Source organism: Medicago sativa, chromosome 2 (genome assembly GCF_051527215.1).
Source record: "Medicago sativa cultivar Bolivia chromosome 2, Bolivia_mono, whole genome shotgun sequence".
In the NCBI taxonomy this organism is placed as follows: Eukaryota; Viridiplantae; Streptophyta; class Magnoliopsida; order Fabales; family Fabaceae; genus Medicago; species Medicago sativa.
The window spans coordinates 7951201-7968053 of NC_140750.1; the positions used below are offsets into that span (position 1 = coordinate 7951201).

At 38.8% G+C, this 16853-nt stretch overlaps 2 protein-coding genes and 1 non-coding gene across 3 annotated transcripts; 2 read left to right on the forward strand and 1 right to left on the reverse strand.

Annotated features, from left to right (window-relative positions):
* Positions 1 to 840: 840 nt before the first annotated feature.
* On the reverse strand, positions 841 to 2977 carry LOC146944165 (heat stress transcription factor A-4c-like). The gene is made up of 2 exons (XM_085742564.1): positions 2648 to 2977; positions 841 to 2047 (listed from the first exon to the last, which is right to left on the reverse strand). Exons 1-2 carry the CDS (start codon positions 2867 to 2869, stop codon positions 998 to 1000), a joined length of 1272 nt encoding a protein of 423 aa, XP_085598690.1. The 5' UTR covers positions 2870 to 2977; the 3' UTR covers positions 841 to 997.
* Positions 2978 to 3840: 863 nt separating this feature from the next.
* Positions 3841 to 15604, forward strand: LOC146944166 (uncharacterized). Its single transcript, XM_085747918.1, has 2 exons — positions 3841 to 4607; positions 13783 to 15604. Exons 1-2 carry the CDS (start codon positions 3841 to 3843, stop codon positions 15602 to 15604), a joined length of 2589 nt encoding a protein of 862 aa, XP_085604044.1.
* Positions 11844 to 11950, forward strand: LOC146944167 (small nucleolar RNA R71). Its single transcript, XR_015029518.1, has one exon. It is a non-coding gene; the product is annotated as a small nucleolar RNA R71 (small nucleolar RNA).
* Positions 15605 to 16853: the final 1249 nt, after the last annotated feature.

Here is a 16853-nt window from a genome sequence, read left to right on the forward strand (position 1 = left end):
GGATAGTAGTGTAACTCTCAGCTTGGCTGCTGTTGACATGTTGTAACATTATAAAATTACATCTTCCGCACTTTGATATTGCTGAACCAAAGGCTCAAGCCTGCTCCAAACTCCACTTGCGCGCCATACGTTAACCGCTGTCGAACAATGGAAGAAAAGGTGGTAGCTGTCCTCAGTTGCCTCATTACAATCCACACAAGTTAAGGGACAAGTGACACCTCTACTCTATATCGAACAAAATTATATCGACGGAGGAAATTTGTGGGGTGAAAATAGACAATAATTTCAACTAATTTGTGACACCTCTATTATACTCTTTTCCTTGCTTTACAAATCAACAAAAGGAAACAATCATTTGTATCAATGTATTGATAGTTGCACATACCAAGTGATAACTACATTTCCAAATGACATATAAAGTTTAGCCACATCCTTTGAAACTTTGCTGCAGGCCCTTGAGGGCTAGTTCTTATCTACTTCGAAAATAATTTTCTCATCACAATGCAACACATATTAACTGGAGAAAACAACAATTAAAGAACAAAGTTTAAACATATAATCAAAATATTTTGTATTTCCCAATATAAAAATATAAATCCAATAATCTATCCTAGATTTCTTTTTAATGTAATCCTCTCATGTCTCATGAATTCAATAATCAACGATTCTTTCCATTCTTGCAAGTCACAATTATGCATAATCTCAAAATATATTGGTGTCTGTAGAGAAAACAAGGGACAACGAACAACTCAATTTCATTTGCAAAGGGTTCGCGGTGTAACCGCATTTGCAATCACAATTTCATATTATGTAAAGTAAAAACAAAAAATGGGACTACTGAGGAATAAAATAATTGGCTACATTCTACCATCAACCAAAACCAAGGATTATGAATATCCAACATAGCCAAATATGCATACTTAAAACTATTACATATAATTGTGCAACATAAAAATTGATTAAGAATGCCCTATCCATTTTGTAATTGTAAGGTAATTTAGACTCTTTTGGTACGCCAATATTGGCCAACTCGACTCGGTATATCTTCATTTTCCGATTCGTCCTGCAAGTATTGTCCCCAAAATTCATTATTATAATCAGTAGTAACCGGGGATGTTACGACGGGTTGTTCTTCTGGTTCAACAAAATCAGGGACAGCTGCAACAGTTGGCTCAACTACAACAAGATCGGAAGCATCGATTACCGCTGGCTCAGTTGCAACCGGATTAGGAACAACGATTACATTCGGCTCAGTTGCATCATGATTAGGATTAACAACTACATCCGACTCAGTTGCAACTGGATCAGGAACAACTACCACTGGCATGGAGTTCATGTCGACTTCTAGTGACTTGGGCTGAACTTCAACATCTAGTTGCATACAAGATGTTATTGGACAGCCTACATAATTCATTGAGTCATCAAAATCTACATTCGGATGTCTTTGAAAATAAGAGGCACCAAGATAATTTTTAATCTCCTCCCAACTTGTCATTGATGATTCAAGCAAATTTAATTGTTCCACGTTTAATGATAGAAGAGACACACTCGGGTCGTTTTCTTTATGTATTACATGAGAAGTTCCCACATGATCTTCAATGCTAGCTACATTACAAAAAGGATTGTTTCTTGGAATCCTCCTTTTTTGCTTTGTAGTTTTTGTCAGCGGACATATACCTAACTCATTCCCAGGTTTCTTCAGCACTTGACCAACATAAGAGAGCACACTTTGATGTTTCCTTTCCACTGTTTCCAAATGACCCTTCGAGTACTGTAATTTTATCTCATGCATTTTTCTCTCCTCTTCCTTTCTCTGAAGTTCAAGAAACATTTGTTCATTGTCGTGTTTAAGTTTTTGAATATGAGCATTCAATGTCTGTCGATCGGATTCTGCTAGTGGAGCAGCAACCCCTTGGCCATGAGCATTCTGCGAAGAATGGCTATAAACTGTTTTGCGCCTTTGGATATTCTTCATAAGATGTTTTTGATTTCTTACGAAATCATCGTTTGCGTATTCCCATAGTTGTGTATCAATTTTTCTAAAGCCCTGATCAAACCAAAAACCATAAGACAGTTCAAGCAATCAATAAACCTTAATGGGTGATAAAAAGAAGAGAGAGAAAAAAACAGAAGATCAAAGCATTGTTTGGATGAGCAAGTTAATTGAGTGTTTATAACATAAACACTTATATGATTTTTGTTGTTATTGTTATTGTTTTTTTATTAAGTTGGCAGTGATGAAAATACAGTAACAATAAAAGAACAAAGCTTGATTGGATCAACAACTTAATAAAGTGCCTATAACATAAGCTATCTCACAATGAAAATAAAATAAACTGAACAACTTATGAAGTTGTTTTTCTATAAGCTATCTCAATTAGTCTTACGCGTGCCTATGAAAATACATAAGCTTAAATAAATCAATCAAATCAGGCTCATAAAAAAATTAACAAATCCACGATGATCAATTTTTCTAACGACATAATCAAACCGAAAAACATAACACAGTCTAAGCAATAAAAAAACCTGAATGGAATGATTAGAAAAAAAAAGAGACAACATTAAGACAATAACAAAACATTATACATTAACGAAATAACAAAACAATTTAAAAATCCATGAAATGAAGTACATTAAAGCCGCTTACATAGGTATTAAGCTGTCTGATGAAACTTGAGAAGTTATTATGGTTAAAGTATTGAGGCAACACATCTTTTTCAAAATCTAGTTTATTCCAAACAATAAAACTTTCATCAGTAGCACCCCAAGAAACAATGTCATCAGTTGAAGGATCCTCAACCATATCATAAGTCTTGGTGAGAAAAGGAGGCACCTTATCGGAACTACTACCCTGAGCTTCTTCCATCATTCCCAAACTAACCCTCAAACCCAAAATTACAATTTTCAATACACAATGACTCCTCAAGGCTCAAACACCCTTTATATAGAAAAAGAATATTAAAAAACCTCTAATTTTCCAAATACAAATCAATAAAAATCCTTCCTTTTTCTTGCCTTTTTTCCATTTGAGTTATGTTTTACCAATTTCATTTATTGTCGTCAAAAATTCCAAAAGAAAAAATTATATCCTTTTGATCAATTTATTCATAAATGAAGTTCATAAGCTTCCTATGCACTCCACTATCACCTTTAGATAGATTACAACCCAAAAATTGCTTTTTTTTTCAATTCCCAAGAAAGAAGAATTGTAACCAGACCAGTATAACAAGAACACAAAAAATATTTATTAGTTTTCTACCAAAAATTGCATAAATTTTTGTTCAATTTTTTGGCCTTATTTGCCAAAATCTCAATGGCTTTTGACCAAATTTTTGAACGTATATATCGTTGAATTGAAATTTCCATATAAAATAAATGAGTTTTTTTAAATAAAATAATGTATTTGTAACTTATCACATTAAACAAATAAAATAATTAAGATTCAATTTCTCAAAAAATTAGCATTAACTTTTTATGGCACAAATAGACGCTAGTGTGCTTGTCTATCTATATTTTCTATTCGTATTTTGTCAATATATTTTCTATTCGTATTTTGTCAATTTTAATATAATTTATTTGTTTTAATCATTTTGTAACATTGATACTGCTCAGAATAAAATGTTTTAGAAAAACATTGACTAAAAATTCATTCCTTAACTTGTAGTTTACTTTTGAGTTTTCTTTATGTAATGGTGGTATTGATGAGATAAGTTGATGATAATAAACTCTTAGTCACAATTTACTCAAAAAAAAAAAAAACTCTTAGTCACAAAATTCATTCTATAACAAACTTAAAATTATGATCTTTAACTTTTGACGTTGGATATACACCGGAAGAACATGTCTAGAGTGAGAGAGAGAGAGTGTGGTCTGGTGAGAGAGCGTGGCGGTTATTCTCGTTTCTACCGGGAACAACCGCGTCGGTATTCACCTTCACCGGAAGTAAGGTACCATAGGGGGGGAAGGGGGCCAAGCAGGGTGCCACCAAACGGGGGGGATAGGGGAGATTGGACCGTTGTGAGACCGCGACAGGGGAAAGCGCAGGAACAGGTGGATAGGCAACGGGACAGGCTTCGGGAAGAGCAGCGGCATGGAAGGTCAAGGACTCGGCGACATGGGCAGTCTAGGGTTAGGGCTCGCTTTGATTCGGTTACATGGTACGATTCTGAAGATGATTTTGATCAGGGTAATCAGGAGTTACAGCAGGACGGGAGGGTGGTTGTCCGGTACGTTCGGCCGTCTAGGGTTCAGGATGGTGATTGCTTACCGTATGAAGTCAGCCATGTTGTGGAGTCGCGACACACCTCTGTCAATCCATCAGGGTGCAATGCGAACAGAAGGAAGGGCAGGACTGGTTCACGAACAGGTTTTGATCATGGGCAGCAGAAGCAGTATCCACGTAGGTCTTTATCACGGAATAAGGAACCAGTTCAACGTAATCAGATTAATACGGTGACTTCGAACTTTGTTTCTTTTTATTTCACAAATGTACCTCATGATATTTCTTATATCTCTTTGAGACAAGGATTCGAGGTTTGTGGTGTATTGGAAGACGTTTATTTGGCTCGGAAACGAAACGTAAATGGTGGGGTTTTTGGTTTTGTGAGGTATGGTGATAGAGGTTTGGCAAGTGCACCAAATACTATCGAAGTAGTAAAAATATCGTTCCCACGAGGACTGTTTTTAACTTCAATAATTCAATTGCGTTATATAATTAGGATGTATAAAAGCGTATTTTTGTTTTGCCACTAGGCAGTAGATTTGGTTTGATTTTAAGAAATCAAGTAAAGAAGTAGAGATTTGATTAAGAAAATAGGAGAGAAAGATGAGATCAGATCCGTCGAATCATCTAAGTTCCCCTAATTGGTCTACTGCACCTATTTGTTATGAACCCTCTTCTAATTTACGATGATTAACAAAATAGCCCTAATCAATCCCTTGAGTTAGGACCCTCTTCTTAAACTACAGCCCCTAATTCCTTAGGTGGTCTAATAATTCTTGAAGGTTTTACCGAACGTTAACCTATTATCACTAACAAACGATTATCTATTCCTAGACTAACCCTGTTTATTAGAACAATTCAATTAGGTCTAAGTTGAAAGCCATGGTCAGTGGTCATTCATTCTCACGAAATCAAGTTATATGTGATCAAGATATAAAAAGCATTAAGAACAATTGAATTGAATAAACTAGAATTGAATTCATAAACAAAATAGAGTTTCACAGCAACATGTGTCAATTAGGGTTACAAAGATTCATCTCGGATCTAATCTCTAAGAGATTTAGCTACTCATAATCGAGTTTACAAATAGCATAATCAATGAAATAATTAAAACATACATGAATTGGTAAAAGGATGAAGAAATCGCCCTTCTAGCCGTCTCTGATGTCTCAAAATCGCACTTTGCTCTCCAAAATCGTAACCCCCGTTCTTCAGATTGAGTGCAGTATTTATAGAAGTCATGGGCCTGACCCATCAAAATCGCGCCGCGCCTTGTATTATGGCGTGCCGCGATTTCCTCTTTACAGGAAGTGTGTAATTTTGCTTCAAAAATCGCAGCACGGCTTGAAATTGGCGTGGCGCGATTTGCTTCGAACAGACTTCAAATTTTAAGCTTTTTGCACTCCAGAACAGTATAAATTGCATGAGAACTCTATCAAAATGTCACAATAAGTCCCTAATATTACGTAATGACAGAATGTCATCACAACCCCAAACTTAAACCATTCCTTGTCCTCAAGGAATTTGCTTGCAACAGTGACAAACGACAGTAAAATAACAGTTACCTGACAAAACGATAGTACCCAAAAGTTCATTCTCCTTCTAGCTAAAGATGAGCTAGTTTGACTTGTTCGCATCCACCAATTCACAACTCCACGCATCAATATGAAATAGGGTTCTACCAGTCGACATGCAGGTCTACATATTACCATACGCTTGAAAAGTTTCTAAACATCAATCAAAGTCAATATCATTACACACTTTTGAGGTCTTTAGGGTTATAACGGGGCTTAGGTGAAAGGTGGGATATATTTGGATAAGTAGGCTACACAAAATTTGAGTTAGGCATTCCTACGGAAGTTAAAGCACAAAATTCAATCCTTCATTCATTCACCTTGTGGAAATACAATCAATGCAAAGGTACTAGAGAACATTTTTAACATTTAGGGACAATCGAGTTTGAAGTTACTCGGATTTTCATTGTTTTGTCCCTTTTTCATCATTCAATTTCTCTTTTTTTTTTTTGATACACCATTTTTATGTGTATATTTTGCATGACAATCTCATATTTCTTTCATTTTTTTGTTCTCCTATTCTCTAGTACCCCCACCCCAAACTTAGTTGGTTGCAAATTCCAATAGCAACCCCAAACTTAATTGTTAGCAACATTCAACAATGCCTTAACTCAGAAAATACATTAAGGGACAAATCCTAAAAGTCTCTAGGTTTGTAATGTAGTTTGTCACCGAACAAAAAGTTCTAATCCTACCGGCTCACAATTGGTTAAGAAAGGATAAATTCAACAACTTAAAACAGGGTAGGCTTCAAAAAGGCTCACAGGACCAAGCACTTTTGCCTCAGTGTGTAATTGACAAAGACCAATCAATAATAGAGAAACAATGCAAGTTCTAGAAATGTAGTTGCATGGAAAACTAATCTAAATATAAGTAAATTGAGAAACAAGATTTGGCAATGAACCTTATGGCTGAGATTTCTGGGAGTATGTGACTACCTAGCAACGCCGTACACTTCGCCTTTGAATCAAGTCACCCCTCCTTTAGAACTTTTGGAATACCGTTTCATCAAACAACTGTTACTAAACTGGAATAGGTCACATGAAACAAAACAAATTCATTAATAACACAAGTGCAGGAGCAATTACATTAGGGAAATAAGTTCAATGGACTTCGACATTAAAAAGAAAATAAAAACTGAAAGTTTTGAAAAACAAAGTAAATCTAGTGGGTTGCCTCCCACCCAGCGCTTCTTTATCGTCACTAGCTTGACTGCTAAGGATCTTCAGAGGTCCTTCAGAATGAGTGCCACCCTTCCTTTAGGTAGGTCGCCACCTAGGTATGGTTTAACTCTTTGTCCATTTACTTTGAAACTTCGATCTCCTTCAGGTGTCACTAGTTCAACAGCTCCATATGGTGACACACTTTTGACCAAGAATGGTCCAGACCATTTTGACTTGAGCTTCCCAGGAAACAGCTTCAACCTGGAATTATACAACAAAACTAGTTGTCCACAGTTAATATCCCTAGGCACTAAGTTTTTGTCATGATACCTTTTTGTCCTGGCTTTATAGATGAGTGCATTTTCATACGCTCTAAGCCTCATCTCCTCAAGTTCATTAAGTTTCAAAATTCTTTTCTTACCAGCGGCTACTGAATCAAAATTTAAGGCCTTAATGGCCCAATAAGCTTTATGTTCTAGCTCGACTGGAAGATGACATGCCTTCCCATATACTAACTGATAGGGTGAGAACCCAAGATGGGTCTTAAAGGCTGTCCTATATGCCCACAGTGCGTCATCTAACTTCCTAGACCAATCTTTCCTATTTGACGCGACTGTCTTCTCCAGAATCTGTTTCAGCTGTCGGTTTGAAACCTCTGCTTGACCACTAGTTTGTGGGTGATAGGGAGTTGCAACTTTGTGCTTAATGTTATACTTTTTGAGCACATTTTCAAGAAAATTATTGCAAAAATGCTTCCCCCCATCACTGATCAATACTCTAGGGGTTCCAAACCTAGTGAAAATATTCTTTTGAAGGAAGTTGATAACCGTTTTAGCATCATTAGCAACACATGGTATCGCTTCAACCCACTTTGTGACATAATCAACACAGACTAGAATATGGAGATAAGAGTAAGAGGAAGGGAATGGTCCCATAAAATCAATACCCCAACAATCAAATGGTTCAACTTCAATGATTCCTTTTAGGGGCATTTCATTCCTCTTTGATATGTTACCTGTCCTTTGGCATCTGTCACATCTTGTGACAAAGTCGTGGCAATCTTTGAAAAGGGTGGGCCACCAGAATCCACTTTGCAAAATTTTTGCAGCTGTTCTTTCTCCACTGTGGTGGCCTCCATAAGCTGAGCTATGGCAGTGCCACATGATACTATGTGCTTCCTCACCTGCAACACAACGTCTAATCAAACTGTCAGTACCTACCTTAAACAGATAAGGGTCATCCCACAAGTAGTGGTTCGCATCTTTGAAGAACTTTTTCCTCTGAGGATAGGTCATATCATCAGGAACTATGTTACCGGCCTTAAAGTTTGCCATGTCAGCAAACCAAGGTCTTTCTCCAATAGCAAACAGCTGTTCATCAGGGAACTCGGCCTTGATGGCCTTCTCCTTCTTTGTTACCTCATCATTTTCCAGCCTTGAGAGGTGGTCAGCTACCACGTTCTCGACTCCCTTCTTGTCACGAATTTCAAGATCAAATTCTTGCAATAATAGGATCCACCTCAACAGTCGAGGCTTTGAATCCCCTTTAGTTAAGAGATATTTGAGAGCTGCATGATCTGTAAAAACAATGACTTTGGAGCCTATTAGATAAGAACGAAATTTTTCCAATGCGAAGATTACAGCAAGCAATTCCTTTTCAGTTGTGGAATAGTTAACTTGATTTTCATTTAAAACCTTGCTTGCATAGTAAATTGCATGGAAAAATTTGTTCTTGCGTTGGCCTAGGACTGCACCAACAGCATAATCACTTGCATCACACATAAGTTCAAAAGGTAAATCCCAATCGGGTGCAATGATTATTGGTGCAGTCACCAACTTGTTTTTAATCAAAGAAAAAGCATTTAAACATTCAGAATCAAAATTAAACTCGTTTTCTTTGACCAAGAGGTTACAGAGGGGTTTGGAAATTTTAGAAAAGTCTTTTATGAACCGCCGATAGAAACCGGCATGCCCCAGGAAGCTCCTCACTCCTTTAACATTGATTGGTGGAGGAAGTTTCTCTATAACCTCTATCTTAGCTTGGTCCACCTCAATGCCTTTAGCACTTATTTTATGCCCCAAAACTATACCTTCAGTTACCATAAAATGACATTTTTCCCAATTCAAAACAAGGTTAGTTTCAGTGCATCTTTTAAGTACAGCATTTAAATGGAACAAGCATTGATCAAAAGACTTACCAAAAACAGAAAAGTCGTCCATAAATACCTCAATGTTCTTCTCTATCATATCAGAGAAGATGGAAAGCATGCACCTTTGAAAGGTTGCTGGCGCATTACACAGCCCAAAGGGCATCCTTCGATAAGCAAACACACCGAATGGACAAGTGAAGGCAGTCTTTTCTTGATCTTCCGGAGCCACTGCAATTTGATTATACCCTGAATACCCATCCAAGAAGCAATAAAAGGCTTAGCCAGCCAATCTCTCAATCATTTGATCCATGAATGGTAATGGAAAGTGGTCTTTCCTTGTTGCGGTATTCAACCTCCGGTAGTCTATACACATTCTCCAACCAGTGACGGTGCGGGTAGGTATCAATTCATTTTTTTCATTTGCTACCACCGTCATTCCTCCTTTCTTGGGTACCACATGAACTGGACTTACCCATGAGCTATCTGAGATAGGGTAGATCATACCTGCATCTAGTAACTTCAGCACCTCTTTCTTTACCACTTCCTTCATTGTTGGGTTAAGTCTCCTTTGAGGTTGAACCACCGGTTTGTATTCAGCCTCCATGTGTATTTTATGCATGCAATAAGCTGGACTAATACCCTTTAAATCAGAAATGTTCCACCCCAAAGCTCCTTGATTGTCTCTTAACACCCTCATTAATTTTTCTTCTTCCAAGGGTGTCAAGGTATTGCTGATGATTACTGGTTTAGAGGCATCCTTAGTGAGAAAAACATATTTCAAGTGAGAAGGGAGTTCTTTTAATTCTGGATTTTTCTCTCCTTCTCCACTCAAAATAGGAGCATCTATAGAGTGTTTACCCATTAATTCTTCTATTTTTACCGGACCCAACTCTTGCTTGCTTGCTGCTAGTTGCTTCACACAATCACTTACTTCAAGATCTTCATCATCTTCACCTTTTGCTATAGAATTCACAATTGCACGTTCAAGAGGGTGTGTTGGTTGATGTTCACAAGAGTCATCTTTAACTATTTCTTCAACAATGTCAATCCGGTAACACTTTGGATTTTCATCTTTGTGCTTCATGGCCTCAAATATATTAAACACTACTTGCTCCTTATGGAATCTCAACATTAGCTCTCCTTTCTCAATATCAATCAAAGCACGGCCAGTTGCAAGGAATGGTCTTCCTAGAATGAGTGGCATATCTTCATCTTCAGCCATATCTAAGATCACAAAATCTGCTGGAAATACCAAGTCATTAACCTTGACTAGCACATCTTCAAGTATACCGAAAGGATAAGAGATTGACCGATCAGCTAAAGTAATGGTCATTCTTGTTGGTTTTGGTTCCCCACACTTAAGCTTCTTCATCATTGAAAGTGGCATCAGATTTATACTTGCTCCCAAGTCACATAAAGCTCTTCCAATGTCTACCGGTCCAATTGAACAAGGGATAGTAAAAGCACCAGGATCCTTCAGCTTAGGTGGCAGCTTCTTTTGAAGAATAGCACTACAATTCTCAGAAAGTGCTATGTTCTCATCATCCTTAGGCTTCCTTCGTTTAGTCAACAAGTCTTTCATGAACTTAGCATACAACGGCATTTGATCAAGAGCTTCACCAAAAGGAATATTCACCTGAAGTTGTGAGAAAAGTTGCATGAACTTCTTGAATTGGCCTTCATCCTTTTCTTTCTTCTTTGAAAGGTGAGGGTATGGAAGCTTCACATATGATGGAATAACCTGTGGTTTGTCTCCATCTTTCAAAATTTGACTCTTCGACTTCCTCAAGATTGAATCTTCATCAATTAACTTCTCACTTTTTTCTCCCTCTATTTTTTTCTTCCTTTCGTTTTCAACTACTCCATGATCATTTTCTTTTTCAACTACACCCTCATCATTTTTTTCAACTACATCATTCTCCTCCACCTCAACTACATCGTCAACCTTCTTTGGAGCTTTTGGAACTAAAGGTGTCAAAACCTTTTTGCTCCTCAATTCAATAGCATTACAAGACTCATTCTTAGGGTTATCTTTAGTGTTACCTGAGAATCCGCCTTTGTTTTGTTCAGCCAATTGCTTAGCTAATTGCCCCAGTTGAGTTTCAAGCAGCTTCCTAGAAGCTTCATTGTTCTTTCTTTCAGCTTCTTGACTCTTCTTCATCTCTTCAAAGTTGCCTTGAGTCATCTTCATGAAGTTCATCATAGTTTCCTCAAGGGCTGATGGCTTCCTTTGTTGTTGTTGAGGAGGAGTGAGCATCTGAGAGTTCAAAGCATTGTTATTTGAGTAGCTTAGATTTGGATGCTTATTAATGCCTGAATTGTAGTATTGATTCTGCCTTTGATAACCTCCCATGAAGTTAGCTTCTTCACTTGATCCTTCCGGAACACATTCACCGTTGGGATGTTCTTCACCACATAAGTCACATTTGATTGCAGCCACTTGTTGTTGCTTATGAGCCAAAGTGAAGCCTTGAAACTCCTTAGTTAGAGCTTCGATTTGTTTGTTCATAGCTGCTTGGTTAGCAAGGATAGCAGTTTGTTCACTCACCCCAAACACTCCTCTTTCTTTCTTTTTAGCTTGATCACGATACTCATTGCCAGCCATGTTTTCAATTAGAGCTTGAACTTCATGATCAGTTTTACTTTTGAGACTACCTCCCGCGGAAGCATCTAAGAACATTCTAGTGTTTGGTGTTACCCCCTCGGTGAAGATTTGGAGGTATTGCTTCTCGGTGAACTCATGATTAGGGCATCTCTTGAGAAGCAAATTGAATCGCTCCCAAGCATCATACAATGATTCACCTTCTCCTTGCTTGAAGTTAGAGATCTCCATCTTCTTGTCCCAATACTTAGACATAGGGAAGTATTTCTCCAAGAACTTCAGCTCTAACTCTTCCCATGTTTGGACAGTCCCGTTTGGAATTGTTAGCAACCAATCTTTTGCTCTTCCCGTCAAGGTGAAAGGAAATAGCCTTAGCTTCTTTTGTGCTTCAGTCACGGTGGCTGGTTGCACACAAAACTCACAGGTTTCAGCAAAGCGGCTCAAGTGTTCATGAGGACTCATAGCTTCAGTCCCATCGAATTGCTTGTCCCTCAAACCGTTGAGGACAGTTGTCTTGATGTCGAACGCTACGGGGTTAGCTGGTTGAAAAGTGTGGGTCAGTTGACCGCGATGAGTGGCTAACCCGTAGTCTCCAAGCTTAGGTCTTGGTGGTACAACTCCTTCTCCTTCCATAGTTGCAGATTTAGGAGAAGAGACTGTTTCAGATTCACTTGAGAGTTGCTCCGGTATTTGTTCTCGAACACCCGGTGGAACGGACTGAGCTAACCTTTGCGATCGGACAGCTTTCCGAAGTGCTCTAGCAGTCCTTTCAATTTCCGGATCGTACTCTAAGTCGTCAGAGCTCTGTTTACCTCGCATAAACAGCAAAATACCTTAGTAGCACTGCACAACGCAAAGTAATCAAGTGAATATGAAAACAGAAAAATAAAAATTAAAAACAGAAAATTAAATTGCAAAAACCCTAAACTATAACGTAATTGCCTTGTTGAAATAATTCAACAGTCCCCGGCAGCGGCGCCAAAAACTTGATAGAGGTTTGGCAAGTGCACCAAATACTATCGAAGTAGTAAAAATATCGTTCCCACGAGGACTGTTTTTAACTTCAATAATTCAATTGCGTTATATAATTAGGATGTATAAAAGCGTATTTTTGTTTTGCCACTAGGCAGTAGATTTGGTTTGATTTTAAGAAATCAAGTAAAGAAGTAGAGATTTGATTAAGAAAATAGGAGAGAAAGATGAGATCAGATCCGTCGAATCATCTAAGTTCCCCTAATTGGTCTACTGCACCTATTTGTTATGAACCCTCTTCTAATTTACGATGATTAACAAAATAGCCCTAATCAATCCCTTGAGTTAGGACCCTCTTCTTAAACTACAGCCCCTAATTCCTTAGGTGGTCTAATAATTCTTGAAGGTTTTACCGAACGTTAACCTATTATCACTAACAAACGATTATCTATTCCTAGACTAACCCTGTTTATTAGAACAATTCAATTAGGTCTAAGTTGAAAGCCATGGTCAGTGGTCATTCATTCTCACGAAATCAAGTTATATGTGATCAAGATATAAAAAGCATTAAGAACAATTGAATTGAATAAACTAGAATTGAATTCATAAACAAAATAGAGTTTCACAGCAACATGTGTCAATTAGGGTTACAAAGATTCATCTCGGATCTAATCTCTAAGAGATTTAGCTACTCATAATCGAGTTTACAAATAGCATAATCAATGAAATAATTAAAACATACATGAATTGGTAAAAGGATGAAGAAATCGCCCTTCTAGCCGTCTCTGATGTCTCAAAATCGCACTTTGCTCTCCAAAATCGTAACCCCCGTTCTTCAGATTGAGTGCAGTATTTATAGAAGTCATGGGCCTGACCCATCAAAATCGCGCCGCGCCTTGTATTATGGCGTGCCGCGATTTCCTCTTTACAGGAAGTGTGTAATTTTGCTTCAAAAATCGCAGCACGGCTTGAAATTGGCGTGGCGCGATTTGCTTCGAACAGACTTCAAATTTTAAGCTTTTTGCACTCCAGAACAGTATAAATTGCATGAGAACTCTATCAAAATGTCACAATAAGTCCCTAATATTACGTAATGACAGAATGTCATCATATGGGAATGTGAAAGATGTAGACAAACTCTTACGCGCGGTGAATAATGTGTGGTTTGGTGATTGGAGGGTGGTGGCGAAGGTGGCTAGTTTCGATAGGTTTGGTAATAAACGTGGTGGAGATAGGGAGCAGAGAAATGAAGGAAAAAATTCAGAGGGAGAAAAAAGAGAGTTGGTAGGTCGGAAGGGGGATGAGGGAGAAAAAAGTAAGGTTGTGTATGAGGGAGTTCAAAGGATAGGTGTAGGGCATGCACAGGCAGTACGAGGGGAGGGATCAGCTGGTGAGAAGGTGGTTCGTAGTGGTTTGAATGCTAAGGAGGTCTTGGAGGTGGTGACTGACGGTAAGAAGCTTGTTCCTAAGTATTCATCAATGGAACATGATGTTTCATGGGCTCAAAAGGGTGTGGTAGCAACTGTTTTGAATGGGGAAGCAATACCCGTGATACAACGTCGGATTTATGATGCTGGTTTTGAGCAGTTGGTTATTATCCCTTTGGGAGGTGACAAGGTGCTGTTGCGTATGGAAGATGAGGGAGATGTCCGTAGTATACTTACAAGTGCTGCAGAATTTTTTCAACATTTTTTCTCTAGTTATGTTAATTGGAAAAAAGATTTGATAGTTCGTGAAAGAGGAGCTTGGGTGCGGATTTACGGTGTACCATTGCATGCGTGGAATTCAAATTTTTTCAAGTTATGTGTTTATGATATTGGTCGAATGCTGAGAGTGGATGATTTTACTTTGAACAAGGAGCGCTTTGACTATGCACGTGTTTTAATTTCTACATCCAATTTGGAAATAATAAACACAGGCGCTCAGGTTTTGATTGATGGTGTTTTACTTGATTTTATCATTCTTGAGGAGTGGGGCTTTGCACTAGGGGAAGATGCTTGTTTAGGTGAGGAGGAAGCGGAACCTAGCAATGATGATAATCATCATGAAGTTGATAATGAGGACTTGGAAGCTCACGGTGCAGTTGATACTTTGATAAAGCATCTATCCGATGATTGGCAGAAGGAGAAACCAACACAGTTGTCTCGGCCTTCAGCTGGCAATCTAGATGAATCTCCTGTTCAGGTGTCACCGCAAGGGAATCATGCGTCCTCTCAGGTTGCGCAGTCTTCCACTTCTAATAATTCAAGGGGCGGTTCTGGTGGACTTATTGAGATCAGTTCAGGGAAGGAAAAACTGCCTGCTGCACAAAAGGTTTTATTCACGCAAGCTGATGGTGAAGGTCGACAGTCTTGTGATATTTTGATAGGTGATGGAAGAGTAGTAAAACGAAGTACATCTTGTCCTCCAGGCAAAGTACATTCCGGTTCGGCTGGTCCTTGGAGTTTGGATTGGTTACATAGTCACAAACGAGGAGCGGTTAGTGATGTTAATTTAACTGAATCTAAAAACAGCAATTTTTCTCAAGCTGCTGCCCAACGAGTATCCAAGAAGAAAGGAAGTGGTCACATTCGTCATTGTGCCCGTAATTTGAAACGTATTGCAAGATTGTCGGCAAGTGATAGAAAAGAGGTTATTCGTGCTTTACGGAAGTCTCATTTGCGACGTTTGAAGGGTGCACAGGCATCTAAGAAGATGGTACGTGGGAAAGAAGGTTCTTCTCAAAGTGGGTCACAATCGTCAGTGAGTAATGATTGGTCGAATTGGCTGGTCCTTCATGGTAGAGACAAGACGGTGAAAGACGATGTTGAGGGGATCGGAAAGTTGGTGGGGTTGAATTTTAAAGGTGACAATAATAATAAGTTTGCAGTGTTGTCAGGGTCGAGAAGAAAAAATTCAGAGGGAGTTGGGAAAGAGGGCTAGGCTTCGGGCTGGTGTGAGGCGTGGAGGGGGGGTTGGGGTGGTGGTGTGGTCGTGTTTGTAATGAATATTATCTCTTGGAATGTACGGGGTTTAGGGGGGTTTGAAAAAAGAAGGGAGGTGAGTCTTTTGGTGAGGGAGAAAAAGCCGTTCATTGTGTGTATTCAGGAAACTAAGTTGTCTGTAGTCGATGAAAGGGTGTGTAAGTCTTTATGGAGTGATTCAGATGTTGATTTTTCTTTTTTACCGTCGCTAGGTGCTTCGGGTGGCTTGGTTACTCTTTGGGACCGTTCAGAGGTTGAGGTGTGGGCATCTTCGAAGTTGGAGCATGTATTAGGGATTACGGGTCGATTTGTAAAGTCTGGTGAGGTGTTTACTGTTTTTAATGTTTATGCTCCTTGTGACAGTTCTCGTCAGCAGCTTCTTTGGAATAATCTTTCTATCCGTCTGATGGCTTTATCCGATGGTAACGTTTGTGTGTGTGGGGATTTCAACGTGGTTAGAAGTTTGGAGGAACGTAGAAGTGTGGGAGGCTCCAGTCTTCATGCAGGGAGCGCATATTTTAACAACTTTATTGCTGATCATGTGTTAGTAGATTTACCTCTCCGGGGCCATAAATTTACCTGGTATCGGGGAGATGGAAAGTCTATGAGTTGTATTGACCGTTTTTTGTTATCGGAAAGATGGTGTTTGACATGGCCAAATTGTTTTCAGTTGGCTTCATCTCGGGGGTTATCTGATCACTGTCCTATTCAGTTATGTATTGATGAGAAGAATTGGGGGCCTCGACCGGTTCGAATGTTAAAGTGTTGGGAGAGCTTTGCAGGGTATAATGATTTTGTTCGTGAGAAGTGGAGTAGTTATCGCCTGGATGGATGGGGAGGTTACGTATTGAAAGAAAAATTTAAACTAATTAAATTGGCTTTAAAAGAGTGGCATCAGCATCATTCAAAGAATTTGCCAAATCGGATCTTGTCTTTGAAAGATCGTATTTCTTCTATTGAGTTAAAAAGTGAGACCGAAACTTTGTTGGAGGAGGAGATAGAGGAGCTTCATGGCCATTCTGAGGAGTTGTTTTCGTTATCCCGGATAAACTCTAGTATTTGTTGGCAACAGTCTCGGATGCAATGGTTATGTGAAGGGGATGCGAATACAAAGTTCTTTCACAGTATCATGTCCAGTAGGAAACGTAGGAATGCTATTCAGTTCATCATGGTGGAAGGCGCCCTTGTGGAGGGGGTTGAAGAAGTTC